The sequence below is a fragment of the Mirounga leonina genome, unplaced genomic scaffold (genome assembly GCF_011800145.1).
Source record: "Mirounga leonina isolate KUSES-001 unplaced genomic scaffold, KU_Mleo_1.0 Mir_126, whole genome shotgun sequence".
Taxonomy (NCBI): Eukaryota; Metazoa; Chordata; class Mammalia; order Carnivora; family Phocidae; genus Mirounga; species Mirounga leonina.
Window position 1 is genome coordinate 32,665,552 of NW_023270314.1, and position 22,082 is coordinate 32,687,633.

The following is a 22,082-nucleotide window of genomic DNA, read 5'->3' on the forward strand; positions in this document are numbered from 1 at the left end:
CTCCTTACTCAGCAGGGGGTCTGCTTCTCCCTCTGACCCTCTTCCCTCTCGTGCTCTCTGTCTCTCATTCTCTCTCTTTCTCTCAAATAAATAAAATCTTAAAAAAAAAAAAAAGAAGAATATATGTGTTCCCAGATATCGGGTTGATAAAAACAGTTTACATCTGCTTCATCTATCCCTTGAAAGAGTTGAAGATTAGTTCAATTAGCTGAGGTATATAGTACAGTGACAGATGCTATTATAATAATCCATTTTACAGATGTATAATATCTTACAGCGAGGAAGTGGCTAAATTGGGATTACATTCTGGCACAAAGGCTACAGTTGGACTAACTGATGTCCTAGAGTTTTATTTGAATACTTTTATTTCAGGAAGATCAAGAAAAAGACTCTGTCTAGCTCAAATGCCACCATCTCTGATTCTTTCTCTGCTTTCTCTAACTTTTATTGTACTTTGTCTGAAGCAATTATTAAACAGTTATTCCACGTTGTTGTCTGTTGTTATTCTTTCAACACACATTTATTACCTCTCATGTGTTAAGAATTAGACTCTAGGGAAAGACCAATGAATAAGATACAGTCCCTGATCTCAAGGCTCTCGTGTTTAGAGGTGGAGGGAGTCAAAAGTGTTATTGTAATTGAATGTGGTAAGTAGGTAGGAAGGTAGGAATTAAAGTCATTGAGAGCACCTTAGGGATCAAAAGTGACTTCTTGGAGGAGGTATATAAACTGAACCATGACAGATGAGTAGAAGAAAGGCTGAGGAAAGGAAGTGGAACAGGGTCAGATGATGGAAAGTGGAATGGAGCTCAGGCCAGACCTAGAGATCTGCAGGCCTGAGAGACCATGGGGAGCCAGCACATTTGTCTACATTTCAGAATTTGCAATATAAGTCAAAGGACGGGCATACTATAAATAAGCCTGAAGAAGCAGTCAGGAGCTAGATCACCAAGGCTGTTGTCAGTCACACAAACTGGTTCATACTGAAGTAAATGAAGAGCAGTAAATTTTAAGATGGTGATTAACATGCTCAGACTTTCATTTTATTAAGTTCTCTTTTGCTTCAATGTGGAAAAACGGATTGCAAAGGCTAAGACTGGAAACAAGGAGACCATATTGGAGGCTACAGCAGTAATTCAAATGAGAAATGATGATGGGCTGATCTAAGGCAATGGGATGAAGAACACAATAAGAAGGCAGAATGGCAAGTACGCTCTCCCTCTCCCTCTCCCTTCCTCTCTCTCTCTCTGTCTCTCTCATCTTGTCCATAGATAATAAGAACTGACATTCACTGAGCACTTACTATATAGTGGGCTCTCTCCTAAATGCTTTTATTTGACTCATGTAATCCTCAAAACAAGTCAATTCCTCATTATATAGATGAGGAAACTGAGGCATAGAAATTAACTTGGCCAAGGTTCTCAAGGTCAGAGACATTATCTTATATTTCTTTCATTATCTTATATTTCTTGAAATGTATATTAAGTATAAATACAGGGATCAATAAATACTTGTGGATTTATTATAATTATTCACCAGGGGAATAAAGATTCTTACAGATAACTTTCCATCTCCCAAAGCGCTCAAGCACAGACCATGTGATGACTTGGCAAGCATACTCTGGAGCAAAGTCGTACATTTTATGGACACTCCCAGAAAATCCTAAGGTCCCTAATAACACTAACAACTGATGACTTTATGGTTCAGTGACTTTGAAGGATGAACAACCTGCTAATTAATGGAAAAATCTCCGAGCTTGCAAAATTCTCCATCAGAAAGGAAATCACCATTAATCTCAACCACACTTAAAATCACCATATTCTCCTTTGGCTACTATTTCTGATCCCCTCTTTCAACATTCCTTATATGACTGGACAAAAAGAAATACCTACCTATGAGCAGTAAGGACACTTTGATCACATGTATTTCCCCAGAAACCTAATCGAAGTGTAATAGAAAGAGATATTTCATTAAATTCCTCTTAGGTCCATTTTAATTTCTGAAAGCACTGAGCATGTAATAATATGCTAATTTTCATGGACAATGTAGCATTTTAGAGCAGAATTAGGGATATATTCTGAGAAAAGGTTGAAAATCTCTGGAGCCAGGGAACTATGCCTTTATTGCTTTTCTGCTATTAACTTGCTCTGGGACTTGAAGCAAGTCCCTTAAGCCTCTCTCAGTTTCATTTGTACCTCATTTGTAAAATATGGAATAATACTTAACAACTACCTCACAGGGATATACTGAAAAAATAATGAGCTAATAGAGACAGGCAAGATGTTTTGAGATCCTTGGATCAAAGATCCAGCACATTAAATACTAAATTTTAATGAATTAAAGATGCATGAAAATCCTGTTAATGTGTACATTTCAGAGGAATGGACTGTGATATCATAAACTATACAAAAACTTTTAGAGTGTGAGGTATAAAAACGTTTAAATACAGGATCATTTTCTAAATGTTCTCGCCTTTTAGATTAAAAGCCAGTAGGGCTAAAATTCATTTTCTAAAACTCCAGAGGATAATGAAATATCTCATGACAGAATTTTAAAAGGAAATGTGGAGTTACCTTGAAGTCATTTTTGGATAACAAAATGGTTTAAAGTCTAATTTCTGAAACTGCAAGAAAAAAGATGTCAGATTCACTTGACCCTCAATACCTATGTTCGTCCACATTTCTCATGTGGGCTTAAAGCAGGCAGCAGGCTAAGAGCTGCCAGGAATGCTAGTGGTCTAGACTGAGGGATGATGATCCACTGCTGTAACACCTTCCACTCCAAGAACTGCCTTTAAGAATTTTTTTTAATCAATTTTCTTATAATAAATATTTCCTAAGGCAGATCAGCATCCACATTAGGAAACGTTGGCTCTGATTTATGTACTAGTTTAAATCTCACCAAAAGGCATGTTTCCCATTTTGGAGATATAGCCTGAAATGCTATCTGAGAACAAGTATATAATATAGTCACTGTCTGATTCAAATGCACTGCATTTAAAGTATGTAGAAATAACACAGAAATTAAAAAATCTACTACTTTAGGACTCAGAAAAGGCCACTGATCCTGAAAATAAGAGAGATTTTAAGATCTAGGCTTCTAAATGAGGGTAAAATATTCCATGTTGTTGTTTGAAATCTTAGGCAGAAATTGAAATAATAATAAATATGAACAAGAATTTGGGGAATAGAGGGACAGGTTCTATGGAGCTGGAATTCACTAAAAAGAGCTTTGCTTAAGGCTTAAGAAGGCTTAAGAAGCTAAGTAGAGAATCCCCTAACAGAGAGGAGAATTGTCCAGAAAAATAAATATTTTCAAATTAAAAGAGGTCACCTGTGTGATTGGAATCTTATAAATCAGAGCTGCAATCTCTGATACCCAAATGTTAAGTTACTCCGGTTGTTGAAAAAAGGAGAAACCAGCCCTGGGTAAAATAACCTGTAGAATGTAAACTGATACTGCAGTTAAAGAAAATGTAGCAGTAGAGAGATTCTAGGTCTCACATCTGTGAAAACAAAACTAAATTTCAAATACAAGTGAGTTATCAGGAAGCCATAAGTGTAAAACTGCTGGTTGGCCTGATTCCCATTCCAGTAAGGTCTGCACAAGAGCAGTGCCTAGAAAACAATGAATAATAGAAATATATGCCCAAGAGTATAAGTTCTAAAAACCTGTCCCAGAAACATGAAAAGAGAGCTGGAAGGAATAAGGTTGTGCCCATCTGTATCTATTTTCTAAACATTTTATGAGGACCGAATAATAACAGAGTGGATGTAGCATGTGCTATCTTATTAGCACCTGCAGAAGGGCCAATAAACACCCCTGGTGCTACCCCTCCTGTTCACCTTGCCTATTGTAAACCTCACTTTTTGAAAAATTATATTTCCCACTGAGCACAGAGAGGGTCTTTGAATTCTATTTAAAATACTGCCCCCACGTAGTCACTACCTATCAAATGGAGTTGGGTCCTAAGGTGACATCTATTTCCCATCTCCAGCTTAGAAATTTCATTTGAAAAAAAAAAAGGTTGCTTGTAATTACAAAGCAGTGGCTTTTCATTTATGTGTTATATTTAGCAAACACTAAAACACATACTTGTAATAGCTTTGAAAAATACCAGTTATCATTTAGAGCAACCCCCAATTAACCTAACCCTCCCTCATGCAATTCCCATGGGTAACCATTGTTAAATATTTGGTGCAATCATTTCTAGAACTTTCTAATGCAGTATATAATCTATCATATTTCTCAAGTCTAAATGCCTTCATTCGAATCGAAGCAATTTAATAACTGGTTTCCTAAAGAAAAACCACCACAACAAATGAAACACTACAATGTTAATGTAATAATTATGACATTGCCAAATTTTAGTCATTAAAATTTGAAAACTGTGTATTATATATATGCATTTTATATATGCTAAACTTTGTAAATCACAATCTTCTACATGTTGTGAGGAGTTCTAAAACAAGGGTTAAATAACACAAATATACATCTCTAAACCCCTCTTTTGCAGATGCTGCCAAGCATCTCATATATTTTTTTAAATCTACAGATAAATCTCATGTGCCCTTTCTGGGAAGACCTCCTGTCACAAGTATTTTATTTTACTCTTTTATAAGAAGATACTTAACTGAAACTTCTCAAATATCACAATGTATTCAAGTGTCTGTGATTTCCATACCACCAGTTTCTTTCCTAAGGCTTAGTCTAAGATTCTAAAGGAGTTTCAACAAAAAAGGAGTATATTATTTTACTTGTTACAAAACAAGTATATGGTAACACTATCCTGACAAATTAAACTTGGTGGTTTTCTATGATTAATTGTAGGTATTAAATAGAGTTGAAAACAAGATTCCACTCCATCTTCAAACACTTATGCGTTTTCCTGCCAAATATAGAAATGAATATTAATTTTCAACTTTCCAGAGGAGGCCAAGAAAGACTTATAACTTGCAGATATAACAGAGCTCAGAAATAGATAACACTGAATCAGAACTGAATGTAGGCTGATAAATGCACTCATTTTTTTTTTCCAGGAGATGAATATGAACCCTCACCCTAACTTTACAACAGAAGAACTGCATATTGTTGATATGTATATAATAAGTTCTAATTCATTGGTACACAAAATAATACAAATTAAAATGAGATTCAATTTTTATCCATTGGATTATTATTTTTTAAACTCATCTATGGCATACAAGTCTCCCAAGACACAAAACAACTAGAAAATAGGAGAGTAACACCAGTAAATGGCACAGTAGGAAGCCCTGAACCTTCCTTCCCCCCACAAACACACCAATTCAGCAATAATTCACGGAAAAAATTCCCTTTGTGAGAAATCCAGAAATGAACTGAAAGGCTTCGGCACCATGGGAGAATGAGAAACCAGACTCACTGAAGCCAGTAGGGAGAACTGAACACCCTCTTGCCAGAGTCCCTGTCCATATGATCAGGAAGAGACTCTCTAACCCCAAGTTTCACTCAGGAGGGTAGGAATTGGTTCACATGTCCAGCAGGGGTTCCCCAGAGAAATGGTTTCTGCCTTGAATTGGAGCTCTGACCAGTCCAGCACAAACTAGCCACCCAGGGGAAAACGGAGATGTTGACTTGGGCTGGTAGACACCATAGATCCTCCCTGCTGCTTAGCATAGAATAGGTGGGTGAAAAATCCCAGCTCAGTTTCCCCCTGGCGAGGAAAAGAGTTGATCTGTATGCCCAGTGACCCAACTTCTCTAGAACCACACAAAGAATTATCATCTGTCTTGCCAATCTTGTAGCTCTGACTAGGTCTGGCACAGTCTAGTAGCCTCTCGGGGAGAACGAAGGTGACACTTTGGGCTGGCAGAAACCATAAATCCTCCCTTTGCTCAACACAATTAGTGGATGAAAAATCCCAACTCTTTGATCTCTCTTGGAGAAGGAAAGAGTTGGTCTATGTGTCCAGTACCCCAACCTCTCCAGGGATGCCTAAAGAATTAGCATCTGTCTTATCAGTTTTCACAGTTCTGACAGGTCAGGTCAAGGACACAGGCCCCCAGAATCTCCAGTCAGGCTGATTGGTGGGGATCTTCTTCTGTACAAGTCTGCTCTGTGAAGACTGGGAGGGGTACCTACTTTGTCTAGTGTACAGAAACCCAACAAAGACATCAAGAAGAATGAGGAACAGGCAAAGATGTTACAAAGGAACAAGATACATTTCCAGAAACTGACTTTAAAGAAAAAGGAGTTATATGATTTACCTGACAGAGAATTCAAAATAATTGTAATAATCACTCAAGATAGGTCAAGATAAAATTAAAAAATTAACAAAGTGACAATCTCAACAAAGAGATAGAATTTTTTTAAGTGTCAAGCAGAAATCATGGAGCTGAGAACACAATCACTGAACCGTAAAATTCAGCAGAAAAATTCAACAACAAACTAGAAGAAATAGAAGAAAGAATTAGCAAACTCAAAGACGTCATTAGAAATAATTCAAAGGAGAAAAAGAAATGAAAAAAGAATGAAGAAAGTTTAAGGGACATATAGGATATCAACAAGTAGACTGTTTCACACATTACGGAGTCCCAGAAAGTGAGGAAAGAAAAAGGACAAGAGAATTTATTCAAAGTAATAATGACTGAAAACATCTCAAGTCTAGAGAAGAAAAGAGACATATAGATCCAGGAAGCTCAATGAAACCCAAAAAAAGATAAACCCAAATAAATTCACACCAAGACATATAATAATCAAATTTTCAAAAGTCAAACACAAAGAGAGAATTTTGAAAGAAGCAAAAGGAAAGTGACTTGTCACATACAAGGGAACCACAATAACACTACCAGTGAATTTTTCAATAGAAACCCTGCAGAACAGAAGGTAGTGGGCTAATATATTCATATTCAAAGTGCTAAAGGAGTATGGTGACTAACATAATATAATAAAAATTTTTTTTTAAAAGTGCTAAAGGAAACAAACAAAAAAACCTGCCAGCCAAGAATGTGATACACCACATTAACATAATAAGGGATAAAAAAATCACACGATTATCTCAACAGATGCAAAATAAAGAGTATTTGACAAAATTCAACACCCTTTCATGATAAAAACCCTGAACAAACTAGGAATAGAGGAAATTACCTAAATATAACAAGAGTCATATACAAAAAGCCCACAAATACCATCATACTCAAAAGCTTTTCCTTTAACATTAGGAAAAAAGCAAAAATGCCCACTCTCACCGCTTCTATTTCACCTAGTACTGGAAGTCCTAGACAGAACAATTATGTAAGAAAAAGAAATAATAGGCATCCAAATTGTAAAAGAAGTAAAATTGTTCCTATTTGTATATAACATAATCTTGTATGTAGATTAAAAATATTGTCAGAATAAATGAATTCAGTAAAGCAGCAGGATACAAAATCAACATATAAAAATCAGTTGCATTGTTATACAGTAACAATGGACTATCTGAAAAGGAAATTAGGAAAAGAATCTCATTTACGATAGCATCAAGAAGAATAAAATACTTAAGAAATAAACTTAACTAAGGTAGTGAAAGACTTATATAGTGAAAACCACAAAATACTGATGAAAGAAATTAAACAAGATACAAACAAATGGAAAGATATCCCCTGTTCATGGATTGGAAGACTTAATACTATTAAAATGTCCACAGTACCCAAAATAATCTACAGATTTAATGTAACTCCTATCAAAATGCCAATGGCATTTTTTAGAAAAATAGAAAAAAAATTCTAAAATTCATAAGAAACCACAAAAGACCATAAAGAGCCAAATCCATCTTAAGGGAAAAAAGTAAAGGTAGAGGCATCAAACTTCTGATTTCAGAATCTATTACAAAGCTATAGTAATTAAAACAGTCCTCACTCATGCTCTCTCTCTCTCAAATAAATACTTAAAAAAATAAAATAATAGAAAAAAAAGTTATGATACTGGTGTAAAGACAGACACATAGACCAATGTAACAGAATAGAGAGCCCCAAAATAAATCCATGCATATACAGTCAAATGATCTTTGACAAGGGTGCTATGATTACACAATGAGGAAAGGATAGTGTCTTCAAGAAATGGCGCTGGGGAAACTAGACATCCACATGCAAAAGAATGAAATTGGACACTTATACCACACACAAAAATCAACTCAGACGGATTAAACTTAAACATTATACCTGAAACTGTAAAACTCCTGGATGAAAACATAGGGAAAAAATCATCATTACATTGGTCTTGGCAATGATTTCATGAACATGACAGCAGAATACAGGAAACAAAAACAAAAATAAACAAATGGGACCACATTAAATTAAAAAGCTTCTGCACAGCACAGGAAACAATCAGTAGAGTGAAAAGGCAGACTATGGAGTGGGAGAAAATATTTGCAAACCATATATCTGATAAAGAGTTAATCTCCAAAAAAATATGAGGAACTCTTACAACTCAATAGTAAAGCAACTAATAACTCAGTTTTTAAAAATGGGTGAAGGACTTGAACAGACATTTCTCCAAAAAAGACATATAATGGCCAACAGATATATGAAGAAATGCTCAACATCACTAATTATCAAGGAAATGAAAATCAAATCCACAATGAGAGATCATCTGTCAGGTGTCGGATGGCAAAAAAACAAACCAGGTGTGGACAAAGATGTGGAGAAATTGGAACCATTGCACATTGTTGGTGGGAATGCAAAATGGTGCAGCCACTATGGAAAAGTACAGAGGTTCCTCAAAAATATTAAAAATAAAACTACCATATGATCCAGCAATCCCACTTCTGGGTATTTATCCAAAAGAACTGAGATCAGCATCTTGGGGGTGCCTGGGTGGCTCAGTCATTAAGCGTCTGCCTTCGGCTCAGGTCCTGGGATCGAGCCCCGCATCGGGCTCCCTGCTCTGCGGGAAGCCTGCTTCTCCCTCTCCCCACTCCCCCTGCTTGTGTTCCCTCTCTTGCTGTGTCACTCTCTGTCAAATAAATAAAATCTTAAAAAAAAAAAAAAGAAAGAAATCAGCATCTTGAAGAGATATTAGCCCTTGATGTGCACTGCAGTACTGTTCACAATCACCACAATATGGAAACATCCTAAATGTTCATCCGTGGATGAAGAGACAAAGAAGTGTGGTATATGCATGCAATGAAACTCCATTCAGCCTTTAAAAAGAAGGAAATTCTGCAATATGTAACAATACAGATGAACCTTAAGGAATATGGTAAGTAAAGTAAGTCAGGCACAGAAAGACAAATATTGATAATTCCACTCTATGAGGTATTTAAAATAGCCAAATTCATAGAATCAAAGAGTGGAACAGTGGTTGCCAGGGGCTATGGGGAGTGACAAGTATCAGTTAAGCAAGATGAATAAGCTCTAGAAATCTGCTGTGCAACATGGTATCTGCAGCCAACAATAATGTACTGTATGCCTAAAAACAATGAGATTAGATTTCATGTCAATGTTCTTACCACAATAAAGATTAAAAAAAAAGAGAAAATTTAGCCAGAGTCTCCTAGAAAAAGACCACTCAAATATAGTCACTGTTATTAAAAATCCTCTTTTTAAATATTCTATTCAGAACCCTAAAGATAAAAACAGGAACGCTTTAAGGGGGAAGAGAGACACTAACTAAAAGCCTCACTGGGAGATCAGTTCACAATAAAATGTATGGGCCACACAAGACAATGGAAACAAAGAACTAGAGGGTAGATCAAAATATGTTCAAAATAATAAACAAGATTTAAAAATAAATAGAAACCACACCAAAACCAAATATCCTAGTATGTGTATTAATTTTCTAGGACTGCCATAACAAATACTACAGAATGGGTGGCTTAAACCACATTTATTTTTTTAGCAGTTCTGGAGGCTTGAAGTCCAAGGTTTGGTTTCTTCTAAGACCTCTCTCCTTGAGGACAGGTGGCCATCTTCCTGTAGTGTATCCACATAGCCAACTCCTGTGGTTGCATCTGGTGTCCTAATCTCCTCTTCTTATAAAGACCCCAGTCATACTGGATTAGGACCAAGCCATATGACCTCGTTTTACCTTAATTACCTCTTTAAAAGCCCAGTCCTGGGCACCTGGGTGGCTCAGTCAGTTGAGCGTCTGCCTTCGGCTCAGGTCATGATCTCGGGGTCCTGGGATCGAGTCCCGCATCGGGCTCCCTGCTCAGAGGGGAGACTGCTTCTCCCTGTGCCCCTCTGCCCCCCTGCTCACACAGGTGTGCGTGCGCTCGCTCTCTCTCTCTCGCAAAAATAAATAAAATCTAAAAATAAATAAATAAATAAATAAATAATAAAAATAAAAGCCCAGTCCCCACATACAGTCACATTCTGAGCTACTGGGGGTTAAGACTTAAACACATGAATTTAGGGGGAACATAATTAAGCTCACAAACAGTATAGAAGGAGGAAAAAGGCTGATTTGACAATAAAATGAAATAAAGCAAAACTTAAGGAAACGATGAATATAATCTGAAAGTTAAAATCCAATTAATACGTTAAATAGCAGGAGTTCAGTTCAGAGTTTTGAGAGAGAATTAGTTACCTGGGAAACATCTGTGGATAATATGTAATATGACACAGAAAAATACAAAGATGTAGAATGAGAAGAGGGAAAGAGAATGAGATGAATTGGTAAAATTTTTATCTTACTGAAATTCCAAAAATTATATTATGGACCTAAGGAAAAGACAATTTCTAAAGAAATAATGATTAAGAATTTTCCAAAATTCACAAAAGATGTTAATTTTAGAATTTGGGAATCCCCAAAAATTCTAAGCAAGATAAATGAAAAGAAATCCACATTTAGGCATGCTGTAGTGAAATGTGGATCTTCAAACACAAAGAGATCTTAAAAACAGTAATGAAGGGGAAAACATCATTGTCTAGAAAAGAATAAAATTATAAAATTATGAAGACATCAGTAGCAATAGATTCAATAGGACAACAGAATAGTATCTTCAAAATGCCAAAGGAAAATAATAGTTACCTCTAGTTATTTATCCAGCTCCACCATCATTCAAAAAAAGAAGGCAACTAAAGAGAAAATAATCCTCAGCATATTTATACCAAAAAGTTAATCATGATTACATCTATTATATTTTTATTTCTTCTTTGTAAGTTTTTGTATTTCAAAAATTTCTATAATGAATCAAAGTTGCTTTTAACATCTAACATTTTAACATTAGCAATGAACATTAAACAAAATAACATTTAAACAATATATACAATTAATATGTAATATGTATATTATATGTGAAGTTGTTAAAACAAGTGAAAAAAAGAATAATTTTATAGTCATTCTCTCCATTTTAATCGAATGTCATTTTTCTTGGTGTATTACATCTCAGATCCCATTAAAATAAATATTTATTCAATGGCTTCTATTCTTTTCCAATAAAATGTGTGACCCCCAAAATGACAACTTAAAACAAGTGGGACAGTGACTTGGAATTCAGGTATAATGGAATTATAATGTTTCGTTGACAAAATGCTACTGAACTGATAAAGTACAGAATTTTGAGTTTGAGGTGTCCACTCCGGATCTCTCACTGATGGGGTGTATCTTCCAGCATGGGCCTCTTATGTCAGCAGTCAGTGTGGCCCCAGTGAGCCAAAGTAGGAAGCTCGTTTGGATTTCAGACTCAGTTCATCTTGATTTGTTTTGGAAGTTACCTTCTTTTAATTACCTTCATTTTCAGTTTCTCTCATTTGTTTACTAACATCTTGATTTTTTTATCAATGTATCTGGCACTAATTACAGACTGATTGCTGTTGCTACAGCTTTCCTTCCAAAATAATACTCAATATACAAAACAATATTTGAAAATAAAATCAGTAAAAAATAATCATACCACAATTAACATTTCACAAGCACTTTTATTTTTTTAAGATTTATTTGTTTATGGGGCGCCTGGGTGGCTCAGTCATTGGGCGTCTGCCTTTGGCTCGGGTCATGATCCCAGCATCCTGGGATTGAGCCCCACATCAGGCTCCCTGCTTAGCGGGAAGCCTGCTTCTTCCTCTCCCACTCCCCCTGCTTGTGTTCCCTCTCTCGCTGTCTCTCCCTCGCTGTCTCTCTCTCTGGTCAAAATAAATAAATAAAATATTTTTTTAAAAAAAGATTTATTTGTTTATTTGAGGGGGGAGGGGCAACAGGAGAGAGAGAAAGAAGCCTAAGCAGACTCCCCGCTGAGCCGGGAGCCAGACAGAACCCCAAGATCTTTACCTGAGCCAAAACCAAGAGTCAGACACTTAACCCACTGCCACCCCAGTGCCCCCATGAGCACTTTTAAAATAACAAACTGTCATGATTAACATCTAAAAAGTTACAGTCTTCATTATCATTTCTTAAGTTTGGGGCAATTATCAAAATATATCATGACAAATAACTTGGCCAATTTGCCTTTTGGTGTTTCTTTGGAATATGCCATATTTTAGAAAAATCATATCACCTTTTCTTCATCCAAAAATTATTTTCATATAAATAAAAAGCTTTGACCTCATAATTTTCAGTGTTTCATTGCAATTTTACCAGCATCTGGGTTCTGGCAGAATCCTGCTGTTTTCCTTGCAGTAAAATGACTTTAAAATAACTTTTCAGCTCACACTTTACTTGGTGAGCACAGAAGATGACTGCTTTAAAAATTCTCTAATCAATCTATAAAGCACTCTTGAGAATTTCAAGTTACTGTGTGAATTTTTTTTTTTTTTAAGATTTTATTTATTTATTTGACAGAGAGAGACACAGTGAGAGTGAGAAAACAAGCAGGGGGAGAGGGAGAGGGAGAAGCAGGCTTCCCGCTGAGCAGGGAGACCGATGTGGGGCTCGATCCCAGGACCCCAGGATCATGACCTGAGCCGAAGGCAGACGCTTAACGACTGAGCCACCCAGGCGCCCCTACTGTGTGAATTCTTTGCATGCCGAGATTTGTAGGAATTTATGGACGTTTTCTTCCTATTGTTTTCTATTAAATGATCCCCAGTTTATTCATTTGCAGTCTTTATTCATGTTGGGTAAGTATGAAAAAAAAATAATCTCAAAGGGAGAAGCTTCACATAAAGTCGTCAGGTAGGAATGTATTTCAGTTCAAAGAAACTTCGATTGGAAATGCTCCAACTTTGTTGATACTTCCTTAAAAGTCTGTCTCCTCCACCATGTCATGGAAAGGTTCCACTTTGCAAATAAAAGAAGACATTTCAGTATGTGGGCTGATTTTTAAACGAACATTCCATTTTGCATGACTGACGAAAAATGAGAATAACAAAGAAATAGTAACAGATTGTGACCAAAATGCTTTCCCCTTACCTCTTTCAGACACAAAATCTGAGTAACAAAGAGTTTAAAAAAACAAAACAAAACAAAACACAAAATCTGAGTAACAAATGCTTCCATTCAAACCCATGGCATTGCATCCAAACTGTTCTGGTGCCTCTTTTGCTCTTTATTAGTTTCTAAAAGGGTCTATCAATAAGGGAAATTTATGTTCTAATCTCTTCCACCCCAGAATATCAAATCTTTCCTAAGGTCATGATTTTCTTTAAGTCCCAAAGAAATGTTAGTAGATGCTGATAAAAAGAGATTAACTGCAGTGGAAAAGGTCAGGTGCTCAGCACCTGATTAAAACACTATGTCAATGTAATACAGTAGTCAAGGTACATCTTTCAGATAAATCAGAAGCAGGAAAATAGTGGTATGTTTTCAATATCCTCTGGTTATGAGCATTCCGATTTCACAAGCTTGTGGGAGGTCATATGGGTAATGGAGTGACTTGCAGGCTTTTTTTAAAAAAAAAACATCCATTGCAAGAATCTTATTTATGCATTGTGAAACAACACATAAAAATAAACACAGTGCCTATCCTTAATGTGTATGTACCATGACTGATATTATCTACTCCTTTTTTTTTTTATGCTTTTAAGATCATTATTAGCCTGGAGTTGTGACCTGCTAACTGTGACCTTGGACAAGTTGTTTACCCTCCCTGCATCTCAGTCTTTTCACTCCAAGTTCACAAAGCTAAATGGGATGACATTTGTGAAGTTCTTGGCACCCAGAGCTCTCAATATATGTAATTCCTTTCTGTCCACCCCACTCTTTTTCCTTTATTTAGAGTCTATGCTCTAGACTGCAAATGAATAAACTGGGGATCATTTAATCGACCAAAAACAAAATTAAATATATCCAAAAATTAAAGTAAACATAGACACATATATGACAGATGGCCATAGTAATGACTCTTAATTTATCATAGGTGCCTGCATCTAGGGCCCGGTCAGGTCATGCTCCTCACCACCATGTGACACGCTTTGCCCGATGGGATATAAACAAATGTGACACACGCAGCAGCTTAAAACTGCTTGTGCATCGGGCTTGCCTTCCTCCTGCTGGGAACTCCCTCTTGTGACTTTTGGAATGCTGCCACCATGTCAACAAATCTGTACGAGCCTACTGGGCACTTGCGGTCCAGCTGACAGCAGGAACCAACAGACATACATGTGAGCAAGGCCATCGTCAGGCATGTCAGACTACGGCCCCATAAAACGGGCTAAAGAACACCCAGCCAAGCCAGCCCCAATTGCTGACCCACAGATCCATGAGCAAATGAAAGAGCTGTTCTATACCTTTTTTGAGCCACTAAATAGGTTGGCTTTAAGCCACTAACTTTTGGGGTGATTTACTATGTAGCACTTTCAACTGCATGGTCATCTTCAACTTTGTATTAAAACATTAATACAATTTGTTAATCTGTTTGTGAAGACACAGATTAGGGAAATCCTTAACCAGGGGAAATGGGGGTCAAAGGACTTTTTCCAGGAAATTCATGTAGCTCAAGTCCTTGATGACTGAGCTCTTAAGCAATATATTATATATGTATAATACATAAATACTCTTTCTTTTCTGACAGTATTACCAAAGAAGTAAAAGAAAGAATATTTTATTCTCAGGTTACTCCCGAAACAGATTGTGACTGAGCAACCGGGGGGTGTGATTTTTCTTGAAGAAAAGAGGCAAACTATTTTTAAAAGGAAGTGGAGACCTATCCCCAGTGTGAGCAAAGGGAAAATATTAAGATGCCATCTCAAAAACTTGTCAAGCATATGTAAGGAAGTAGATAAAATAATTACGGTAACATAGAAAAATTAAGTCATAATAAGTTCACTTTTGATTTAAAGAGACTATCACCGATCTTCCTGGATACCTTAATTTATATAAACATGATCCAAAGAGGTGATTTTTAAAATATGGGTTATAAGGTACTTCATGAGAAACTTGGGTAATAACATACACATATAGGGTCTACGCGAAAAATAAAAGCGTCTTAAAATAAACTACAAGACTACTGGATGTAACTATAACTTGATCCAAGGTGCTTTTCAGTGTGTTTAATTAGAGGTCAAAAGGCCAGAAAACAAGAGTGTGGGTTCTTGATTGGACTCATCTTTTCCTGGACCTGGTAAAGAGAACACCTGTCGAGTCAATGCGTAAGATGAGTTTGCCTAGCTGACACCTCCTTTCTGTGGAGATGGAGACATTAGAACCTGATGTGACTGAACATTCAACCGTGCGCCTAGCCGCCTTCATTCACATTCACACCGACCCTGGGCCCCTCTGATAATCTCACTTCCACTACTGTTTTCCTAAGGGAAACCACCTAGGCTGACCCAAACATCCAGTTTTCCTGACGTGGTTTGCCTCCTCCTAAAATAATAAATTCACCTTCCTATTTATAGATGAAAAGTATATTTTATTTTGTACAATAAAAAAAAGTTAATATCTCCTGAAAAGGTCACTTCTGTAATAGAACCCGTTTTTCCTTCATTTCGATTTCATTTTATGAGGCAGTATTTTGCTTTATTACAAACATTTTATGTCTCTCTTTTTTTGTAATATTAAAGAATTTTGGGCCTGGAAGAGACATTAGAAGTCATCAGGTTTAAGCAGTCACCCAAAGCAGAAGTCTCTCCTATATTTTCCCTAACAAGTGTTTTCTCTAGTGGCTCCTTGAACACGTCTACTGGCAGGGAACGGACTCATGCTATACTGACAAAACAGTTACTTTAATTTCAGATGGTTTCAGTAGTTAAACAGCTCTTGCTTGTGTTAAGCCCAAACTGATTCTCTAAAACTGTGATCCATTCATCTTTTCTCTTTTCTGTCCTCTGGCACTACACAGATTAAGGCTACTCCCAATAGTACATGACAGCTTTTCAAGTATTTGAAGACAGTGATAACATTCCCCAGGCTAAAACCCAGGTTTAACAGTTCCTCCCATAAAAGAGTCAGAAAACCCTTTATTAGTATGGTCTGGCCGCCAAATGCAAGCAGACGGCCAGTGAAGCTTTTAGCATGTGGACTGGGAAGTGATCGAAATGTGTTAGACGTGGTCTGAAATTACAAAGTAGTACTGTTCCCTTCCTTATTTTAGAAAACACGTCCTATAATGGCATTAGCTCTCTTAACACTCAGAACACATTAGAGATTCCCATTTAGCCTTCAGTCAGCTAAAACTTTAAGAGCCCTACTAAACAAACTTCTGTTAAGAATACAACCTATATTTTTCTGGTAAAATCTAAGAGTATGATTTAGAATTATCTCTAACTTTACTCTTGTTATTTTCATTCCACCACTCTAGCATATGGAGCTGCTGCTTCTTTTTTTTTATTTTATTTATTTGAGAGAGAGAGCATGAGCAGGGGGAGGGGCAGAGGGAGAAGCAGGCTTCCCACTGAGCAAGGAGCCCAATGTGGGACTCAACCCCAGGACCCTAGGATCATGACCTGAAGCTGAAGTCAGACGATTAACCAACTGAGTCACCCAGGTGCCCATGGAGCTGCTTCTTAATGCTGATTCCTTTAGGTAATTTCCTCAGTTTCTTTACCGTCATCTAAATTACTGACAGGCTGATAAGCCAGGGGCAGATCTAGAACCCAGTGCCACACCATTAGAGACTGCTGAGGGTCATCTGGCTATTGGCCTTTTTAACATGTGTTTCTTCATGGTATCTTAAAACCATAACACTCTCTGCTTTTCTTCAGTATAAAATAATGAATCACCATCCCAAAGGTATTGGGTTTCTGGCAAAAAACTTCCTTTTTTAACGGAGAACGCAATGTACCCTGAGAGTCTGCTAACATCTGGTGTATAAAGGTTGATTTTTTTTTTTTTTTTTTTTAAAGTAGGCTCCACACCCATTGTGGAGCCCAACACCAGGCTTGAACTCACAACCCTGAGATCAGATCTGAGCTGAAATCAAGAGTTGGACACTTAACCAACTGAGCCACCCATGTGCCCCTAAAGGTTGATTTAAAAAAAAAAAAAAAAAAAGAATGCATTTTTCACACACTATATTACTTAGGTACCAAACTCATTCTATAAAGTAGATATCACCATTTTCACTTTATACCTGGAAAAACTCAATGTAGCTAAAAGTGCAGGTTCTCTGGAGTCATAAAGCCTGCATCTAAATTCTGACTGCCTAATCTATCAGCTACAGGACCATCAGCAAACAACTTAACCACTGTCAGTGGTCTCTCCTCCTAAGATTTTCATGAGAAATAAAAAAAAATGATATATATAAATCATGTAACACAGTACTAGGCAAATAGTAAGGTCTTGATAAGTATTATCTATAATTCTTACAGCCTCAGACAAGAGAGTTTAGAAAAGTGGCAGGGGCAGGACCTAAAGCAGAGTTTGACCCCAAAACAACTACAAATATGTACAGTCAAGGACACACAGAACTAATTTTATTTTTCCCCTGGCAAATACAATTTGTCTGCCTAACCATATCCTTTGATACAGTAAAAAACAAAGACAGAATTTTGAGAGGAATAAAAGGAACAATGCAACCATGGACATAGCCTAGTTAGAGATTTTATAGTGACAACTTAAAGACAAAAACCAGTCTAAGAACTAGGTCACAGGAAAGATGAGTTACAAAGCAGACAAGCGGTAGCTCAAGGCAGGGCATTTGTGAGGCAGCAACAAATTCATCTGCTGTCCAGTATTTGAGGGCAAAGGCTAAATGACATTTTGATTTTGATGGGTTATATGCATTGTCCTGGTTCTTAATACATCCTTGACCTAGACTGCCACCTACATTTTCGTAAGACTAACCCTCAAAAAGTTAAATTATTCTTTAGCATTACATATTATTAAAAGACACGTCAATGTTATTAAGGATACAAATCTCAAAAGAAGACATACAAATGGTCAACAAATGTACAAAAAAATGTTCAACATCACTAATCATCAGGGAAATGTAACTCAAAACGACAATGTGAAATCACTGCACACCTGTTAGAATAGCTGTCATCAAAAAGACAGGAGATAACAAGTACTGGCAAGGATGTGGAAAAAAGGGAACCCTTGTACACTCTCGGTGGGAATGTAAATTGGTACAGCCATCATGGAAAACAGTATGGAGGTTCCTCAAAAGATTAAAAATAGAACTACCATATGATCCAGTAATCCTGTGTCTGTCTAGGTATATACCCAAAGGGAAGGAAATCATCATCTCAAAGAGACATCTGTACTCTCATGTTCACTGCAACATTATTCACAGTAGCCAAGATCTATGGAAACAAACTGTCTATCAACGGATGAATGGATAAAGAAAATGTGGTGAGTAGATAAAGAAAGATAGATATAAATATGTACATAACAGAATATCACTTAGCCTTTAAAAAGAAGAAAGTCTTGTCATACGTGACAACACTGATTAATTTTGAGGACATAATGGTAAGTGAAATAAGTCAGGCACAGTAAGACAAATACTGCATGATCTTACTTATATGAGGAATCGAAAAAGTTGAACTCATAGAAGCAGAGAGTAGATCGGTGGTAGTCAGGGGCTAGGGGAGGGAGAAATGGTGAGATATTGATCAAAAAGTACAAAGTTTCAGTTATGCAAGAGGAATAAGGTCCAACGATCTAACCTACAGCCACGTGATTATAGTTAACAATAAGTAGTACTGTATACTTAAAATTTGCTGAATAGATTTTAAATGTTCTCACCAGACACAGGGGGGCGCGCAAAAGGTAGCTGTGTGAGATAATGGATATGCTAACCAGCCTGATTGTGGTAATCATTTCACAATGCTTACATTTATCAAATCATCACATTGTACACCTTAAATATATACAATTTTTGTCAATTATAACTCAATCAAGCTGGGGGTAAGGATATGAAGATAGAAGAAGATGTAATTATCAACTTTATGGTTTTTAATAAAAAATCTATTTCCATGTTGTAGCAAAGTTGAGGAGGTTATATTAAATACATGATCACTGGAAGAAAGACAACAAAAATGTACTTGTAGAACAAGGTAAGGTAAGATAAAGGGATAGATCATAAACTTTGCTCATCTTGATTAGTAAATTATGAAGACAATTAAAAATAAGAACGGAAATTCTGTTCTTCAAACAGAACAGAAAGGAGCATTCTTCCATCATCAGATATCAGACTAACGTGCATTTAATCATTAAGCACTCTTTTAAAAATCTGATAAAGAAGCAAGAACTCAGAAGTAGAGCAAGTCCCCCACAAAACTTACTTTCCAAAGAATAATTCCCGGCTACCTATTCTTTCAAGTATACAGTAATATCGATATTCTCCTATAGAATGCAAAGTCTTCTAAATAAAACCAAATTTTAAAATGCTGACATTTACTTAAAGTCTCTAATATTGGGGCTCAACTAACGATGCACGATCAGGGCTTCTCTAGATACTGAAATCAAAAGACAGTGAGATGTCACAGCTCTGTGAAAAACCAGATAGAACAACACAGACAAATCTCTCCAGCGCATGACAAAGGAAGGAAACTCTTCTCTTCCAATGGTGGCTTAAAGTCAAATGATTGAAGGATACAGTAAAAGTCACTTCATTCAGTTTAATCCAGCCCTTCTTTCTTTTGCCTGACAACCAGGATGGTTCTATAGAAAAGACTAGGTCATGTACAGTTCTGGTAAAATCCATAAGAAAGTTTTTAATATACCTAAACTGACCAAAACAATACGCAAAACTGTCTTTGTAGCCTCTCGGACGTCTCACCACTCAAGCAAACTTCACTACATAAAATATAAGAAAGTCACTAAAATTGGGCATATAAAAATGGGTCATAAACTTGATTTAGGAATAGTGAAGGAAGTTCACCTGCGGGTTCCTTTAAAAGAGTGGGTACCTACATCAAAAGGAATGAGATCTTGCCATTTGCAACGACGTGGATGGAACTGGAGGGTATTATGTTGAGTGAAATAAGTCAAACAGAGAAAGACATGTATCATGATCTCACTGATATGAGGAAGTCTTAATTGTAGGAAACAAACTGAGGGTTGCTGGAGTGGGGGGTGGGGTGGGAGGGATGGGGTGACTGGGAGATAGACACTGGGGAGGGTATGTGCTCTGGTAAGCGCTGTGAATTGTGCAAGACTGTTGAATCTCAGATCTGTACCTCTGAAACAAATAATGCAATATATGTTAAGAAAAAAGAAGAAGAAGAAGGTAGCGGGAGGGGAAGAATGAAGCGGGGGAAATCGGAGGGGTAGACGAACCATGAGAGACGATGGACTCTGAAAAACAAACTGAGGGTTCTAGAGGGGAGGTGGGTAGGAGGATGGGTTAGCCTGGTGATGGGTATTGAGGAGGGCACATTCTGCATGGAGCACTGGGTGTTGTGCACAAACAATGAATCATGGAACACTTCATCTAAAACCAATGATGTAATGTATGGGGATTAACATAAGAAGAAAAAATAAAATAAAAGAGCGGGCACCTAAAGACGTATCTCAGTAAGACCGATACCATCTTGGAAGCTAATCTCGAACCAAGGACCCAGGGTTGCCTGAGCAGCTCTGAATGCCAAGCCCCGCAGCAGGAAGCGCAGGTCGCTTCGCTGACGTACGTGCCACTGCGAAGGGCAGCCCGTCTCGGTTCACTCCAGAGTCGTAAATACACTAATACACTCCGAAGTAGTAACCACTTTTTAATGCGCTAAGCAGCACGTCTACGGAGAAAAGCACATGAACAGCAGCAGCAGCAGCACATGGTGACCGGAAGGGTTGCATCACCCTCCAGCCGCCGTCAGACGTTCTCCGCGGGGCTGGAGTGAGGAGAGCCGGCAGCGGCTCTCGGATGCACACGGGGTTGGACCCTCGGCCGCGGCTGCTGAGCGCTCACCCATCCAGGGAGCTCAAGCCAACCCAGGAGCCAAAAGGGAAACCTTATTCCGCCCAGCCGAGGCTGCACCCGGCACCTTCAGGCTGTAGCCATTAAGGCACTGATGGGAAAGGAAAAGTACCTTCGTGTCGTCAAAAGAGCTCGCGGCCACCACTTACTTCAGAGTAACAACTTCGGTTGTAAAGCCGCTTTCTGTTTTCGTCCTCTCCGTAGACTCCCGGTTGCGGAGAAATGCCGACAAGGGATGATGAGTGAGCTGGAAAGTTCTGAAAGGCAGACCCAAGCTAAAGAGCACATAAATAAAACATGGGCCGTAAACACGGCAGCTCTGCAGACACAGCACTCCTGGAAAAATAATTCAAAATACACGTCTCACGAAGGCGTGGGCAGCAGTGCTACTTTCTGAGCGGTAATGTCGGGCGGTGGTGCCGCACCACCGAAGCATCGCGAGATTTCCCCGTGCGTCGTCGTTGCTCGCTCTCGGGTGGCAATTTAGGCGATTGAAATTATGTTAATTCTGTCGGTTGCCCGTAGTATCGTTTAAAATGTCACCGCTAGCGGCGCCTGGGTGGCTCAGTGGATTAAGTGTCTGCCTTTGGCTCAGGTCATGACCCCCGGGGCCTGGGATCGGGCCCCCACGCCGGGCTCCGCGCTCCATGCGCAGCCTGCTTCTCCCTCTCCACCGCTTGGGCTCTCTCACGCTCTCCCTCTCTCAAATAGAACCTTAAAATATATTATATTAATATATTATAAAATATATTATACAGGTATATATATATTGTATATATACACAGGTAAAAAGGCAATTCCAACGCAATGGGGTGGATGTTATGATGTGGATGATGCATGATATTACAAGTATGTATAGAAGGAGCATTTTTCGGGCGCCTGGTGGCTCAGT

General features: G+C 37.8%; 1 protein-coding gene across 2 annotated transcripts in view; it reads right to left on the minus strand.

Moving 5' to 3' along the window:
* Nucleotides 1-22,082, minus strand: part of TMEM117 (transmembrane protein 117) — a 499,951-nt gene that overhangs the window by 341,544 nt on the left and 136,325 nt on the right. Inside the window, exon 8 of one of the 2 annotated variants that reach the window (XM_035002829.1) lies at nucleotides 21,340-21,465. The exons of the other annotated variant lie outside the window; for it this stretch is intronic. Coding sequence (XP_034858720.1) covers nucleotides 21,340-21,465 — 126 coding nt within the window. The remainder of the gene's footprint in view (nucleotides 1-21,339; nucleotides 21,466-22,082) is intronic. 2 annotated transcript variants of the gene reach the window in all.